Source organism: Austrofundulus limnaeus, unplaced genomic scaffold, assembly GCF_001266775.1.
Source record: "Austrofundulus limnaeus strain Quisiro unplaced genomic scaffold, Austrofundulus_limnaeus-1.0 Scaffold285, whole genome shotgun sequence".
NCBI lineage: Eukaryota > Metazoa > Chordata > Actinopteri > Cyprinodontiformes > Rivulidae > Austrofundulus > Austrofundulus limnaeus.
In genome coordinates, this window is record NW_013952687.1 from 93,501 (window position 1) to 107,460 (window position 13,960).

The 13,960-nt window shown below is 37.9% G+C and overlaps 1 protein-coding gene across 1 annotated transcript in view; it reads left to right on the forward strand.

Annotated features, from left to right (window-relative positions):
* appl2 (adaptor protein, phosphotyrosine interaction, PH domain and leucine zipper containing 2) overlaps nucleotides 1-13,960 on the forward strand; it is a 25,374-nt gene that overhangs the window by 8,040 nt on the left and 3,374 nt on the right. Inside the window, exons 2-17 of the mRNA XM_014021271.1 lie at nucleotides 584-682; nucleotides 1,179-1,238; nucleotides 2,759-2,830; nucleotides 3,818-3,905; nucleotides 3,990-4,031; nucleotides 4,766-4,824; nucleotides 5,218-5,364; nucleotides 6,844-6,926; nucleotides 7,234-7,386; nucleotides 9,595-9,783; nucleotides 9,888-9,930; nucleotides 10,147-10,203; nucleotides 10,984-11,078; nucleotides 11,472-11,627; nucleotides 11,807-11,856; nucleotides 12,025-12,199. Coding sequence (XP_013876725.1) covers nucleotides 584-682; nucleotides 1,179-1,238; nucleotides 2,759-2,830; nucleotides 3,818-3,905; nucleotides 3,990-4,031; nucleotides 4,766-4,824; nucleotides 5,218-5,364; nucleotides 6,844-6,926; nucleotides 7,234-7,386; nucleotides 9,595-9,783; nucleotides 9,888-9,930; nucleotides 10,147-10,203; nucleotides 10,984-11,078; nucleotides 11,472-11,627; nucleotides 11,807-11,856; nucleotides 12,025-12,199 — 1,568 coding nt within the window. The remainder of the gene's footprint in view (nucleotides 1-583; nucleotides 683-1,178; nucleotides 1,239-2,758; nucleotides 2,831-3,817; nucleotides 3,906-3,989; nucleotides 4,032-4,765; nucleotides 4,825-5,217; nucleotides 5,365-6,843; nucleotides 6,927-7,233; nucleotides 7,387-9,594; nucleotides 9,784-9,887; nucleotides 9,931-10,146; nucleotides 10,204-10,983; nucleotides 11,079-11,471; nucleotides 11,628-11,806; nucleotides 11,857-12,024; nucleotides 12,200-13,960) is intronic.

Below are 13,960 nucleotides of genomic sequence, written 5' to 3' on the forward strand. Positions count from 1 at the left end.
CCCCCACCAAGACCAATTTCCTAGGGGAAACATTGAAATCCAAATCTTTAAAAAGTCTGTTTTTAACAGGGTTGGGCAAAATTGTGTTGTGTGCAATTAATAATGAGAAAAACTGTCAACAATTAATATTTGACATTTTGCAATTAGTGCCAGATAATGATGTGTTTTTGTGTGCGACTCGCTCACTGACAAGTGCATATGTTGCCTGTGGCATACTGTGATACTAAAGATTTGCTGCCACTCAACATTGTGGAAATAGTGGGAATAAATTCACAGCTTAGTAGTTTAACCTGTTAAAATAAAGACGTTAGTTTGACTGATTTGTAAATATAATTTTAGAAGGCAGTAACTGATTCAGAGTCAGAAACATGCTAGTGCAGTTGTCATCTATTATCGTCATATTAATCATTAACGGCTGAATGCCTCAAGTCATCTTGATGAATTTTTGAGATCTGCAGTCTTACTGGGATTTGCCTGGTAAAATAAAATGAAATATTTTTGCCAGTATCGCCCAACCCTAGTGATGAATAAACGTAGAAACTTGTGAAGTGAAGAATCTGCCCAACTTGTTTTTGTCCCACAGACTCGCTCTCTGCTGAGCGTGTTTGAGGAGGACTCTGGGATGCTGACGGACTACACCAATCAGCTGCTGCAGACGTTGCAGCGGGTGTTTGGAGCTCAGGTACTAAATCAACACAACACCAAGAGAGAGTGTTCACGCCCAGGTCAGCACCGGGGAGTCATTGTGAAATAGATGTGTCCAAATACAAAATCAGATGAAGCGATTGCTCTCTTGTCTTGTTTTGTTTTTCCTCTTAAGTAAAGTTTATTTAACTTGATTGATTATCAGACAAATATCTTAGGCTCTCAGTCAGCATCACATAAACTCACTGTAGCTTTGGGATTAGTTCGGAAATTAATTTGAACCCGTTTTTCCTAATAAAAAGTTGAAATAAATCATTTTTTTCAGTTTTGTTAGAAAATATAAGTCATGCTTGCATAACTAAAGTTCATTGTTACAACTGACTTGTTTTGGTACTGATTGCTCTTTTACCTTTTAGAAGAGTTCTCATTGGAATCATGATTCTCTAATAGAAACACACAGGAAGCTGGAAGCACAGTTCTTGTAATTAACCTTTTTTAACATGTTCTTCTTTTTTGCTTTCTATTTCCAACAGAGTGAAATGGGATTGGCCACAGAGCAGCTCTCGCAGCAACTTCTGGATTATGAGAAGAAAGTAAGATGGTCATCATCTAATTATATACAACTGTATTTAAACTCTAGGGGGCCATGGTGTAATGGCACCTTTTTTCAGTGGCGTTAAACTTCTAATAAAGGCAAAATGGAAAACTGAAAACTTCCTGATTGTTTAACACGTGTTGTTAAATGAAATGACTAAAATGAAAAGTAGATTTTAAAACGTAAATAAGATTGACTATCATCAATGTGCTCATATATCTAGTGTTGTTGAAATACTTGAAAAGGCTGTGCAGAAAAGGAGTAATGTGAAAACTCTGAATAAGTTAACCATGAATTTAGAGAAATTTGAGTGTTCTGTTGCAGAGAAAGAGGTAGTTTAAGTCTGAGTTTGTCACCATTGAAATAGACTCTGAACTGAACCTGCCCACTGAAAGGATTTCTCAATAAAATTCTGAGTTTCTGCTGGTCCCCGCCCACCTGAAGGGAGCGGTCCGACAAGTGTTGTTCATTTTTAATCAGTCTGACTGATAAAGAAGCAGAATTATTTTTGTAACTTAGTTTATTCATAATTACAAATATTTGTTTGATAATTTATTATTATTAATAATAATAATAATAATAATAATAATGCGACTTTTTCCAAATATCAATGTTGCTTGTGAAATATTTGGAAAAAATGAATGACAAAAATTAAACTCTGCACATAAAAACAAAATCCTGCATTATCTTCGAACAAATCTTGTCATTGGACTAAATTATTTGCAGAGAGGATTGGATTAAAAGCAGTCTGTACTGATCAGCAAGAAATGTTTATTTGAGACATTTTAAACCAGCAGTAAAACTCATCAGGGCCTGATTTACTAAGATCCCAAATAAAAGGGCTAAACTGTGTATGCAAACTAAAAAAATGCACATGCTATTAGTGGGCGGTGGTGCAGGTGATGATTGCATGCAGAAATAATGCTTGAAAGAGGAGGCAAATGATCCAGGCGCAAGACAATGCTGCACTGCAAGGGTTTTTTTCCAAATGGTTTTTATTTATGACTGCCTCCAACATACATGTTGCATGTTTACCTGTGAATGGGGGGAGGGGGTTTGGATGGGGCAGGGCAGGTACAATGACTGCAGCCAGTTTGCACCTGATTTTCAAAAGTGCTGAATATAGATCCAAAAACAGCAACAGTTTCAGTTTTAATAAATCAAATAGCGCGTGCTATCCTCCTCCAGGTATTTTGCGCATTCAGCTAACCATCACATTCATGAAGGCAAACATGCTAAATGGATTGCGTCATCTTTTTTGGTCGTTTGACAGACGTGATCCTCGGTGCACACGGTTAATAGATCAGCTTTGTAAACATTATCAAGTTTGCAACCCTTTTTGCACACAAACTTTTAATAAATCAGGACCTTATTTATTTATGAGCATGTTTGAGCTTGTCACATGAAACATCATACCAGAAATCCAGCCTATTTTCATTTCCCCTCTTTAGGCTGGATTTACATCAAATCTTTGGAAGTTTTATATTTTAAACTAATCTTCTGCTTCTTTTTGTGTAGAATTTTGCCCTGGGAAAAGGTGATGAAGAAGTAATCAGCACACTGCAGAACTTTGCAAAAACTGTGGGAGAGGTGAGCCCTTTTATTAAATTTTTTTCTAAAAATCTCTACACACTTGCACCTCCAGTATTCCAGATTTAAAAACCGTTGGGATGAAGGTGTGTTTTGTTGGATGGTTGAACAGAGGCGGGATGAATGGGCAGATGGAGCTCATATTTATAGATAAAACAGGTGGGCCCATTCCCGTCAGCCACAGGGGTTCAGGAGTCTGCCCAGTCAGGATTATCATTCTGCACGTTATGATCAAAAGTTCATATTAAAGATAGAATTAGACTTCTGGATCTAACCTTGTGCACTTTAGCATTTGCTAAACCATTCAGATTCAGCAGAGTGAGATTCAAACAGCATGTTTGTTGGTTAGACTCAGGCGTGAGGCTTGATAAAAAGCATGAGGAATAACAGCAGGGTTTACTCACACACCACTGAATCCTGTGAATAAGAAAAATTATATTTTCTTCTTCATGTTTTCTCCTCTCAAGTAAAGTGTGAGTGTTTCACAGCTGAAGTGAGGCATTATTCACCTCCTTATCATAGACCACTGGACAAAACTGGGATCTTCTCACTCCCTGGCAGGTTTTGAAGGGTAATTTAAATGTGGTTTTACATGGTAGAAAATCTAATTCTGTGGGAAAGACAATAAGAGTTGGTCATAATTCGGTAAGAATACATAAAAAAAATAATTAATTAAATCATAATTTAAAATTCAGACTATAGGTGGGGGGTGGGGGCTATGGAAGTTTACATTAGGTTTTTATTCAAAGGGAAATCTTAATTGCTAGTTAAGGAGCAGATATTTTAATGAGAATTTTGGATTTCTAAATGCCGAACTCCATCCTGCACCTAAAACAAGTTGAAGTTTGTCTGCCCACAGAGGGTTGCCACGAATGCAAAATCCTTTGGCCTATCATTAAAAGCGTTATTTTCCAAAGTGTTACTGTAAACATAAACTGAGATCTTTCAGATGTTTGGCTAAGATTCATCTTCCACTTGTGTCCGTAGCTCAACTCGATCCACTCTGATTTAGCCAGTCAGATGGCTGACAGCATGGTGTTTCCCCTGATCCAGTTCAGAGAGAAGGACCTCACAGGTAGTGAAGTATAAAAAGCATACACACACAGAAGAATGTAAAATATTTAGCCTGGATTGTTGACGATGTAACTGAACTTTGCAGAGATCAGCACCTTGAAGGAAATATTTAGCATTGCCACTGATGGTAAGTTTGGCAAGCTTTAGTAATAATTACAAGTAGTGTGTTTATATTTATGTGAATAATTCAACATTTAAACAACTAATTTTCACTTTGTTTTTCATTTGTCTGTACATTTGTTGTATTTTAACTACTTCTGTGTAGACTGTTTGCTACTTTAGCCATTCATACCATAAAACGTTCATTTGGAAGATGGGAAATATGACTTGTAATTTTCAAACTTTTAAAAATATTGTAACTCAAATTAAAAATATTTTTCCAGTGGAAATACATTGGATCTCTTCAATTCCTTCAAACATTAATTTTTGTCTTCTTATATTACTTTTAGATTTTGGCTAAACATTTGCCTAATATTTTACTAATTTTTGCCTCAATACCATTCTGTGACTTGTAGCCACATTTAGCTTTTAGCTAGTATTGTGGTAGCTTTATCTAACCAGTTTTTTTTAGCTTTTAGCCAACTTCTTGCTACTTTTAGCCCCTAGCTACTGTATTTTTTTTATTTTTCCTAGCTAATTTTAGCTTTTAGCTAACCTATTATTATATTTAGTGTCACTTAGTTTTACTCTACTTTTGTTGGTTTTAGTTATATTTTCTTTAGTTTCATCAACTCATTTATAGCTTCTTCAGCAAATTTCAACAAATTCATTCAGCCCTCAGCATTTCCATTTCATTTTTACAGAAAGTGCTTTTTTCTATTTGTTATTTAATACTCCTGTTGTTTCTCTTCCGCTGTTCAGAGCACGAGGCAGCTATGGTAAAATACAGTCGATTGCCCAAGAAGAAGGAGAACGAGAAGGTAGTATATCTGCAGAGTGCTGCTTCAGCTTCTGTTGGAGGGTTTTTCTTCATCAGTGAGAAGCTGTTAAAAGCCTCACGTTACATCAGAGCTCCTGGTAATGCAGTGAGGGTTTTTATAAGTATTAGAAACAATATGATATGAAAGTAAACAGCTTTCTCCTGCCTGACACGAGCGTGCTCTTACAGCTCTAAGTGTTCCAGTATAGACTTTGCATCTATTCAGCATGGTAGCACGACTCTTTGAATGAACCAAAGAAATACAAGCTTTTTGCTCATTTGCATACCAGAGAGCGTGTTGCGTTTGCATGCCTTGAGCAGACCCTGACAGTGAGTCCTTGTGGGCACGTGTGCAGTGTGTATTTGCATGCTCAACCCTCTCCTGTGTGGACAGCTGAAAGCCGACTTGGTGAAGGAGGTGGCGTACACCAGGAGGAAGCAACACCAGGCATCTCTGCAGTATTACTGTGCCCTCAATGCCCTGCAGTACAGGAAGAGAGTGGCTATGCTCGAACCAATGCTCGGCTACACTCAGGCTCAGGTACTAAGCTGCTTCTGACCGTTGCACCGTGCCCGATCTTAGAGCTTTCAAACTCAGTGAGAGTGGAAGCTGTTGACTCAGATAAACTGATTTATTTCACAAAGGACAAGGAATGCTCTTAAAAAAGCTTTTTTTTCTTTTTGTGTAAAATCTAGTTAAAACTGAAATAATTAGTGATTAATGGGAAGAAAAGAGTAACTTTACTATTTTTCACAACTCTGTATTCTTATTAAGGGGAAAAACTTTCTAATACATGCTAATTCTTTCTAACAAAATGTTTGGATTTGTATTGTTGGTCTTATAAAACTAGCTGCTTCTTGATGCTTTTTATTTGTTTGGTCATGTGTTTTTCTAATAAAACAGGTTAAAAGAGTAGTATAAAAAATATGTGACCCATCACATCAAATTGAGGATTAGGTCAGTTTTGGTCAAAAAGACCCAAGCACACCATCAGATTCCTGTTTTTTTTAAGCTACATTTGGATACCAGGGTCATCCTGATATCATGAGGGGTTCCAGAGATGTCTTGATTTCTCTTCCTTATCAGGATAGCCCAATGATATTAGCTCTGAAGTCTTATGTTTATATGGACTGCCGTTTTAGTCAAAACACAATAAATAAATAAATAAATAAATAAATAAATAAATAAATAAATAAATAAATAAATTAAAATTTGGTTTTAGAAATATATAAATAATATAAAGATGCTAAAAAATGTATTAAAATATATTAATTTTGTTTTATTTCATGGGGACATTTAGGTATTTGATGGAATATGTATTAAAACTTTATTAATTACATTTATTTATTTATTTATTTATTTATTGTGTTTTCACTAAAACGGCAGTCCATATGTTTAGGTTATTCTAATCATTTTAAATAGAAAACCTTAAACGATATTTGGATATTAAAATTTCCCAGCTGCAAAAGAAAAAAAAAGATTTGCTCGCAGGGAAAATGACACAAACGTTGATTCTTTTCTGCTCAAATCACCTTTTTTTGTTGATACTTCTCCAAAAAGTGCTTCAAAATATATTCTTTAAGGCTAAATTTCATCCTAAGTTTTTATAATTAAAATATTTATTTATTATATTGTGACAAAATAGCAATACAATAAATGTTTTAACCAATGCAGCACACACCACTTTGCAACTTAATCCTCTATTTGATGTGACGAGCCACATATTTTTAATTTAATCATATAGAAGCAAATACACACACCAGCCACTTTATGAGGTCCACCTGTTGTGTTGCTTATTAACACAAAAGGTTAATCAGCCAGTCATATGGCATGAAGTCAGTTCATTTAGGTGTCTAACATCAGAACAGGGAAAAGAGCATTTCTTCCTCAACATGGTTGTTGGTGTCAGGCTGGTCTGAGTATTTCAGGAACTGCTGTTCCCATGTGATGTGTGAAGTAATTGAGTAGGTGTACATAATAAAGTGACTAATAGATTTAACTACAATTCTCATTTTACAGATTAGCTTCTTTAAGAAGGGCATTGAGCTGGTTTCAAAGAAGATGGAAACTTTTCTCTCCTCTGTGTCTAAAATGACTCAAAAGTAAGAAACTTTCACTTCATGTGTATTACACACAAAATATTTTAATGAAACTCTCTAAAAGTAGTCATTAGGTGTACGTCTAGAACACATTAACTTCTGGAATTAGCCCAATTCAAGATGGCTGCCTACCACAGCTGGTCGATCTTAGCAAAAAAACAAAAAGAAAATGTCTACAGATCAGCCTGTTTTACAAAAAATAGAGCTAAAATTTGCAAGGTGGCAGGAGATATGCACTCCCTCAAGGACTGGTTGTTTCTTCTTGTAAATTTGAACAGATTTTGTTAAAATCTTTTTTATTTCTGTTCAGTATCCAGGCCCAGCTGGACGTGGAGGCAGAAGCCATGCGTACGTCACAGAAAGAGCTTCTGTCAGTGGAAGACACTGTCTACATGCCGGATAAGGACACGGACTCTTTTAACCGCACACTTATTCAGAAGGCTGGCTACCTGAACATCAGGAAGTAAGTTTATTACTCAGTATGAGCCTGAGTGAGGTCAAGGGATATTTGCAATTCATTTGTGCCACTCAGTGGCTCCGAAAGGCTGTGAAAGATGATGCATTTTATTATTTTGATGTCAGTGGCTGTAAGAAAACAAGATTATAGTAGACCGCTGAAGGTCGAAAGGCAGGTAATGTTTTTTCTCTTGTCTGTCTTGGCAAAATATCTCACAAACCACTGAATGAGTTTGAATGAAACTAACAGAAAGGTATTTTACAGCCAGTTCAAAATGGCTACTCATTCATAAGACGGCTCAGTCTGGGACTGACGTGTGTTCTGTCCTCCGACGAGCATTCAGAAAAAACACGAAGGTGGAAAGGTGAGCAAAATGAGCCCTACCCCTCTGAGCCCCCAAGCGAGGTAGTATCAGAGCAGGGCTCAAGCCAGGCAGACCGACGTGTGAAAAAACAACCCACAGTTCAGCTCTCAGAAAATGATAATGAGCTGATGACCAATGAGGGACCGCAGGATTAATCAACAAACTGATTTATTATCAAGGGAATATTAAAAACTACACAAAACAGCAACTTTGTGGTTAGTTTTAAAAAATGTTGAACCACAGGATCACCAAAATTAGTTAATTCGGGATTTTTTTTTTTTCATACAAGAAACAGTGACCACAGGATTAATCAACAGATTTATAACAGAGGGATTATTAAAGATGACACAGAACAGCAACTTTGTAGTTAGTTTAAAAAATATTGAACTACAGGATTGCTAAAGTAAGTTTATTTTGTTTGATTTTTTTTGGCCACTTCAGCCAGCACTTCCAGCTGGGTTCATTTCTGAATGTGTACATGTGAGCGGGACCTGGCCGGCTTCTCCTGTGACTTTATGAATGACCCGAGGGAGCTTAAAGCCGGACTGGTCTGTGTGGCGATTTTGCGGATCTATCTAATGAAAGAGGCTACAGCTAACGGAGTTTTAAAAACACAGAAATCACTTTAAAGGGATCCATGATTAGTTGTAACATTAGACTTTATTTGATAAACATATATTTTAACCGTAATACAAGGCTGCTAGCGAGCTATATCCACCCTGAAGTTAATCTTGGACAATATCTGATGATCGACTCTTTTAAATGAAACCAGAGAGCGTTGACAGAGAGGAGAAGGTAGAAATGACTCAGCCTGTAACTGAAAATATAGATGGAGGACAACAGAGCTGCTTCATGGAAGAAGAACCTCAGCTTAGCCTGTTAGTCTTTGCGCTTAAAAAAAAACGCCGATGATGAAGAAGTTAAGAAACTAATATTGTTATTTTTTCTACTGAAGTGATTAAAAAAAGAACCCGGCTTAGCCTGTTAGCTTTAGTGTTAGCCCCGACGCTATCACCATATATATGTATTAGCTCAGCGCTACACATTCTCCTCTCACCACTGAGGTCCTCCATCCACATGACAGAGAGGGGAACGCAAAAATGACTCAACCTGCAACTGAAAATGTGGATGGAGGACCTCAGTTTAGCTTGTTAGTTTGTCGCGCTAATGCTGAGCAATTATATATAAGGCAATAATAGCGTCAGCACTAATGCAAAGACTAACAGGCTAAGCTGAGGTTCTTCTTCCATGAAGCAGCTCTGTTGTCCTCCATCCATATTTTCAGTTACAGGCTGAGTCATTTCTACTTTCTCCTCTCTGTCAACGCTCTCTGGTTTCATTTAAAAGAGCCAGTCGTCAGATATTGTCCAAAATTAACCTTCAGGGTGGATATAGCTCGCTCACACCGAGGACCTATCCACGTCATCATTTACCCAGACTGCTTTGCGTGTAAATGAAATGGCCCCATCTGTGTTAAAATATATATTTTAAAAATTTACAAAACTAAACAGCCCAGTATTTTTACAGTCTTTATTTTACAGTTCAAATAAATGTTTATCAAATACAGTCTAATGTTACAACTAATCGGGGACCCCTTTAACTCAGCCAGTTTACCAGACATTGAGCTTGGTGTGTAAGTCATTGCTGCTACCCAACCCTTTGTTCAAATTGTGCAATGACATTGTTTAAAATTTGGTCAACTATTTAGATTTCAGCATGATTAGTAACATGATCTTAGTATAAACCTCTGGTATGAAAGGCAGGTGGTCTGTATGCCTTTAACTCTTTATTTACTCAGCTTTACATCTTGTGCCACAAATTTTTTATTGCTGTTTTTTCTTCTTCTCCAGTAAAACAGGTCTGGTGACCACAGCCTGGGATCGACTCTTCTTCTTCACCCAGGGGGGGAACCTGATGTGCCAGCCTCGGGGGGCCGTGGCTGGGGGCATGGTGCTGGACCTGGACAACAGCTCCGTCATGGCTGTGGAGTGTGAGGACAGACGCTACTGTTTTCAGATCACCTCCCCTTCAGGAAAAACGTATGTTTCTTTTTGTTTTTCTCCCCAACATCAAACAATTTACCACACACTTGCACAAAAAAGTGTTTATATTTTAATCCGTGCACCGTCTTTCACGTCTCCAGGTCAATGATTCTACAAGCTGAGAGCAAAAAGGAGTATGAAGAGGTTGGTGAAAAAAAGGAAGTGTGTTTGATCAGAAAGTATCCACAATAAAACAATGAAGAATCTGTTGTGCCTCCTCCACTTGTGTGGTTTTTATCTTTGTTTTTGCTCCGACGCAGCTGAGTGGTCTGTCTCAGCTGCTGTCATCACGTTATTTCAGGGTTAACCATCCTGGAACGGCATGCAGGCCTAATATGGAAGTGTGTTTTTGTTTTTCAGTGGATCTGCACAGTGAACAACATCTCTAGACAGATCTACCTGACAGACAACCCTGAGGTAAAACTACCCACGCTTTCACAAGTGGAACAAAAAGAAACAGACACCACTCACTAAAAGTTAGGGATATTTGGCTTTCGAGGGAAATTTCAGGATAAACTTAAAATGCAGTATAAACTTCATTAGGTGACCTTAATGTGACACATTTTACTATTTAACTCTTCAGTGTTTCAGTCCTCTCTGCACCACTTAATGTTCTCTAACAAGGAGCTTAACTTCACAACAGATCTGATCCATGAATGACACCAAATTTCCTGGTTTAATTCATTTTTATAAACTGTCCTCCTCATCAACGGTCTGTGTTCAGCACAGTGAGCACATCCATTAACAGGCGCACAGACTCCAAACATTATCATCCACTTTTGCCTTTTGGAGGCAGGTGGTAACGATAATAAAATGTTCAAACCTGCAGCAGGTTATTCAGTTAACTGATTAGGTAGAACTCTACAGATACAAGTTCCCTCTCTAAGCATGTTTTGTGTTTCTTTTTTTTTTTTTTTTTGTAAAAGTCTCTACTTCTACTCTGTTTTATTTTCCCTTTTAACTAAAGAAGGGACCTTGTGTTGGTTACCTCTTTTTTTATTTATTTTTATTTTATTTAGAAATTTATTAATTTCATTTGTAACATAAAATAACAAAGAGCAAAAAAACATGCAATCAAAATAAAATCAAATAAAATGAAAGGCAGCAGCAGAAGAATAAACCTTATACCTGCCCCTTTTTTATACCCAAAATATGTTCAAAAGAAAAGTAAATTAGAATTACTCTTTTGTCTGTTAGGCTGTGGCCATCCGATTGAACCAAACTGCCATCCAGGCAGTCACTCCCATCACCAGCTTTGAGAAAAGACAAGAAGGCTCGCCCAACCCTGACAGGTCAGAGACTCTGTTTAGTGCTCATCATTTTTAATACACACTCTCTGAACATGGAGGTTTTACTCTGCAGAAACAGAGCTCTCAGACCAAGCATTATTATTACTTTTAAAGTAATAATGGCATAAATTCACAATAAAGTTCTTGAAGAAGATGAAAAACAAAATATCAGAAATTATCCTTATTTTTATTACTTTCATAGATTAGATGTTTTCCTCACAGTCATTCAGTGCATTATTAATATAGGAGTCCATCATTTTGTGGCCAGTACAGATCAGGACTGAAGCAGGCTCCCATTTATTCATGTTTGTCCTAATTGCCCTGTGGTTGTTTTGGAGATCTATGAATATATTTTCTCCTCGAAGCTTGTTCTCATTTTGCATTATATCCCTGCAGAGCAAAGCCAGGAGGTGTTCATGCTTCTGGTAGTGATTCCCAGAAAACTGGAGCTGCTCCGGAACCAGGGGACCTGATAGCTCCTGGAACGCCTATTCAGTTCGACATCATGCTGCCAGCGTCGGAGTTTCAGGACCAGAACAGATCTGGGGGGAGGTGAGAGAGCAACTAAACCAGGAAGAGGCAGGCAGGATGAAACGCTGGTGGATGATGTTAATTTCACAAATGTTGCCCACATGGAGTGTGTTATATAATTTCTAGGAAGCTGGACTCCTCCTAATAAGCAACACTGGGGTTTATTAAGTTTTTTTGTGCATGTTTTTGCCTCATTTCAGACGCACAAATCCATTTGGAGAAACGGATGAATGTACAACAGAGAATGATGGTAACCATTTTTCTGTTCTAAATGCACTTAAATATGAGTTTGTGTTATTAATGTATGATTAAACACCTTGTTTTTAATCGTTGACCTTGATCGCTTTGACGTCACGCTCGTCACTCAGTTTGCTGCTGATTGGTCTTGTAGGTGCCTGATGTTGTTGTGTCTCTGTAGATTCTCTCCTGCAGCAGGTATTCATCGTGCGCTTCCAGGGCTCTATGGCCGTCCGCTGTGGGAACAATCAGGAAGTGATCTATGAAGCCATGAGGCAGGTGCTGGCTGCTCGGGCCATCCACAACATCTTCAGGACCACAGAGTCCCACCTCATGGTGACCAGCAGCAGCCTCAGGTAGAACTGGTCATGGCTTCCCAACATATCTGATTAGTGCTACCACCTCAAACATAAAGACCATGACATGAATTGTCTTGGTAGTACTGGTTTAAAAAAACGTGTAAAATTTTGTCACTTTGACACAAGTATCAAAGAATGCCAACTGCCCCTTTTTTTTTAAGTTTTAGATTATTATAGGGTCACCACCAGGCTGTTTACTTAGTTTACAAAATATTATAATTATGATAGTTTTTTAAGTGGGGTTCTGTGGAAAAGTTATTTAAAAAGAACATCTTACCTTTTGCTCTTCAACAATCTTAGTTTGAAGAAATAGTTTTCTCACCAGATTCAGGAGCTACAAGCTGGTCCGAGTGGGACACAAATCAGAGTTAAGTAAAAGTTTTATTTAGTTCAAATGACTGATATCTGATACACAACAATAATTCACATAATGCTTTATTTCCCCCCAGCAGAATGGTTATAACTTTCCTGTCAGAAGCTGAAATGAAAGTACAACTAGCTGCTGCTGCTATATGCACTTGCGAAAAATTACACAAGAGTTTTTACCGATGTCAAAGTCTGGACACTGCTTTTCAAATGTTGCCATCTTTACGGGTTAGCATTTAGCTTGTAGTGTGAAACGCATCACGACCGAACAGAAAAGCGAGCAGCAAAACAGAAAAACAAAGCCGTTGGACGAAGCAGACTACCAGGACCTGCTGGATGAACCATTTAAATCTGTTAAATACAGTGTTTACACACTGCAGGGTCTGGAAGCTTATGACCCTCTAGAGCTTGTAACTATATTTATGCGACTTCGCAGTGGATGAATGAGACCCCTAAAGCCACGGTTTATAGCGGAGCTTCCCGGTGCGCTTATGGCAGGACTTGGTGAAGCTTGTAGCCGTGTAAGTAAGTAAAACTTAATTTATATAGCACATTTCAAGATAGAAATCACAAAGCGCTTCAACAAACACAAGCAAAAATAAAATCAAGTAAAAATGCTGCGGTGCTTTTTGCAATTGAGGCCGTTCAAAGAAAATTCAAGGACGGTGAAAGGAGAAAGTACTCAAAACCTACACTGAGCCTTGGTGCTCATATTCAGATACTGTAAGTATTGTATGCAGATCCTACATGTGCATTTACTCAGAGTGAGAGATGAGGGGGTGTACAGTGTTCAGTACACCTTTACTGTTCATTTATGATACCCCACACTTAAAAAAAAAGCCATTATGCTTTCATTGACTGTCTCCTAAGAGGTCTCAGCACACCCTGGAATGGCCTGAAATCTTTGACTAAATCTCGTCAGCCACAAATCACATTGCTTCAGCTGCTTCTCCTTGGTGTTTTATGACTGTTGGTATTGAATGAGACGAAGGTTTCACTTCCCCACGACCAGCGCAGTACACAATGCACACCTGCACCATTAATAGCAACAACAAAAATAAAAAACGATCCTGAAATGTACTGCAGTCAGGGAGCAACAGTACATAGAGACTTCTACGTGATAGAGGTAGCACAAGCATGACGAACTGATCACGTGATTAGCAGGTCGTTACGTCCCTTGAGATCTATCTGTAAGGGCGAAAGGGTGGATGTTTGTTGGATTGTTGGTTTAGCCTCGAGGAGAAATTGAAGTGTCAAGAAACTAAGATAAAAAACATTCCGCAAAATGATAAAAAAAAAAAAACAGGTAAAAGCAAAAGCATTCACAGTTCATTCACTGTAGCAGGAGGCAGAGCGAGTACAAAGACGGGTCATGACTGTGGTGAGTGGTGG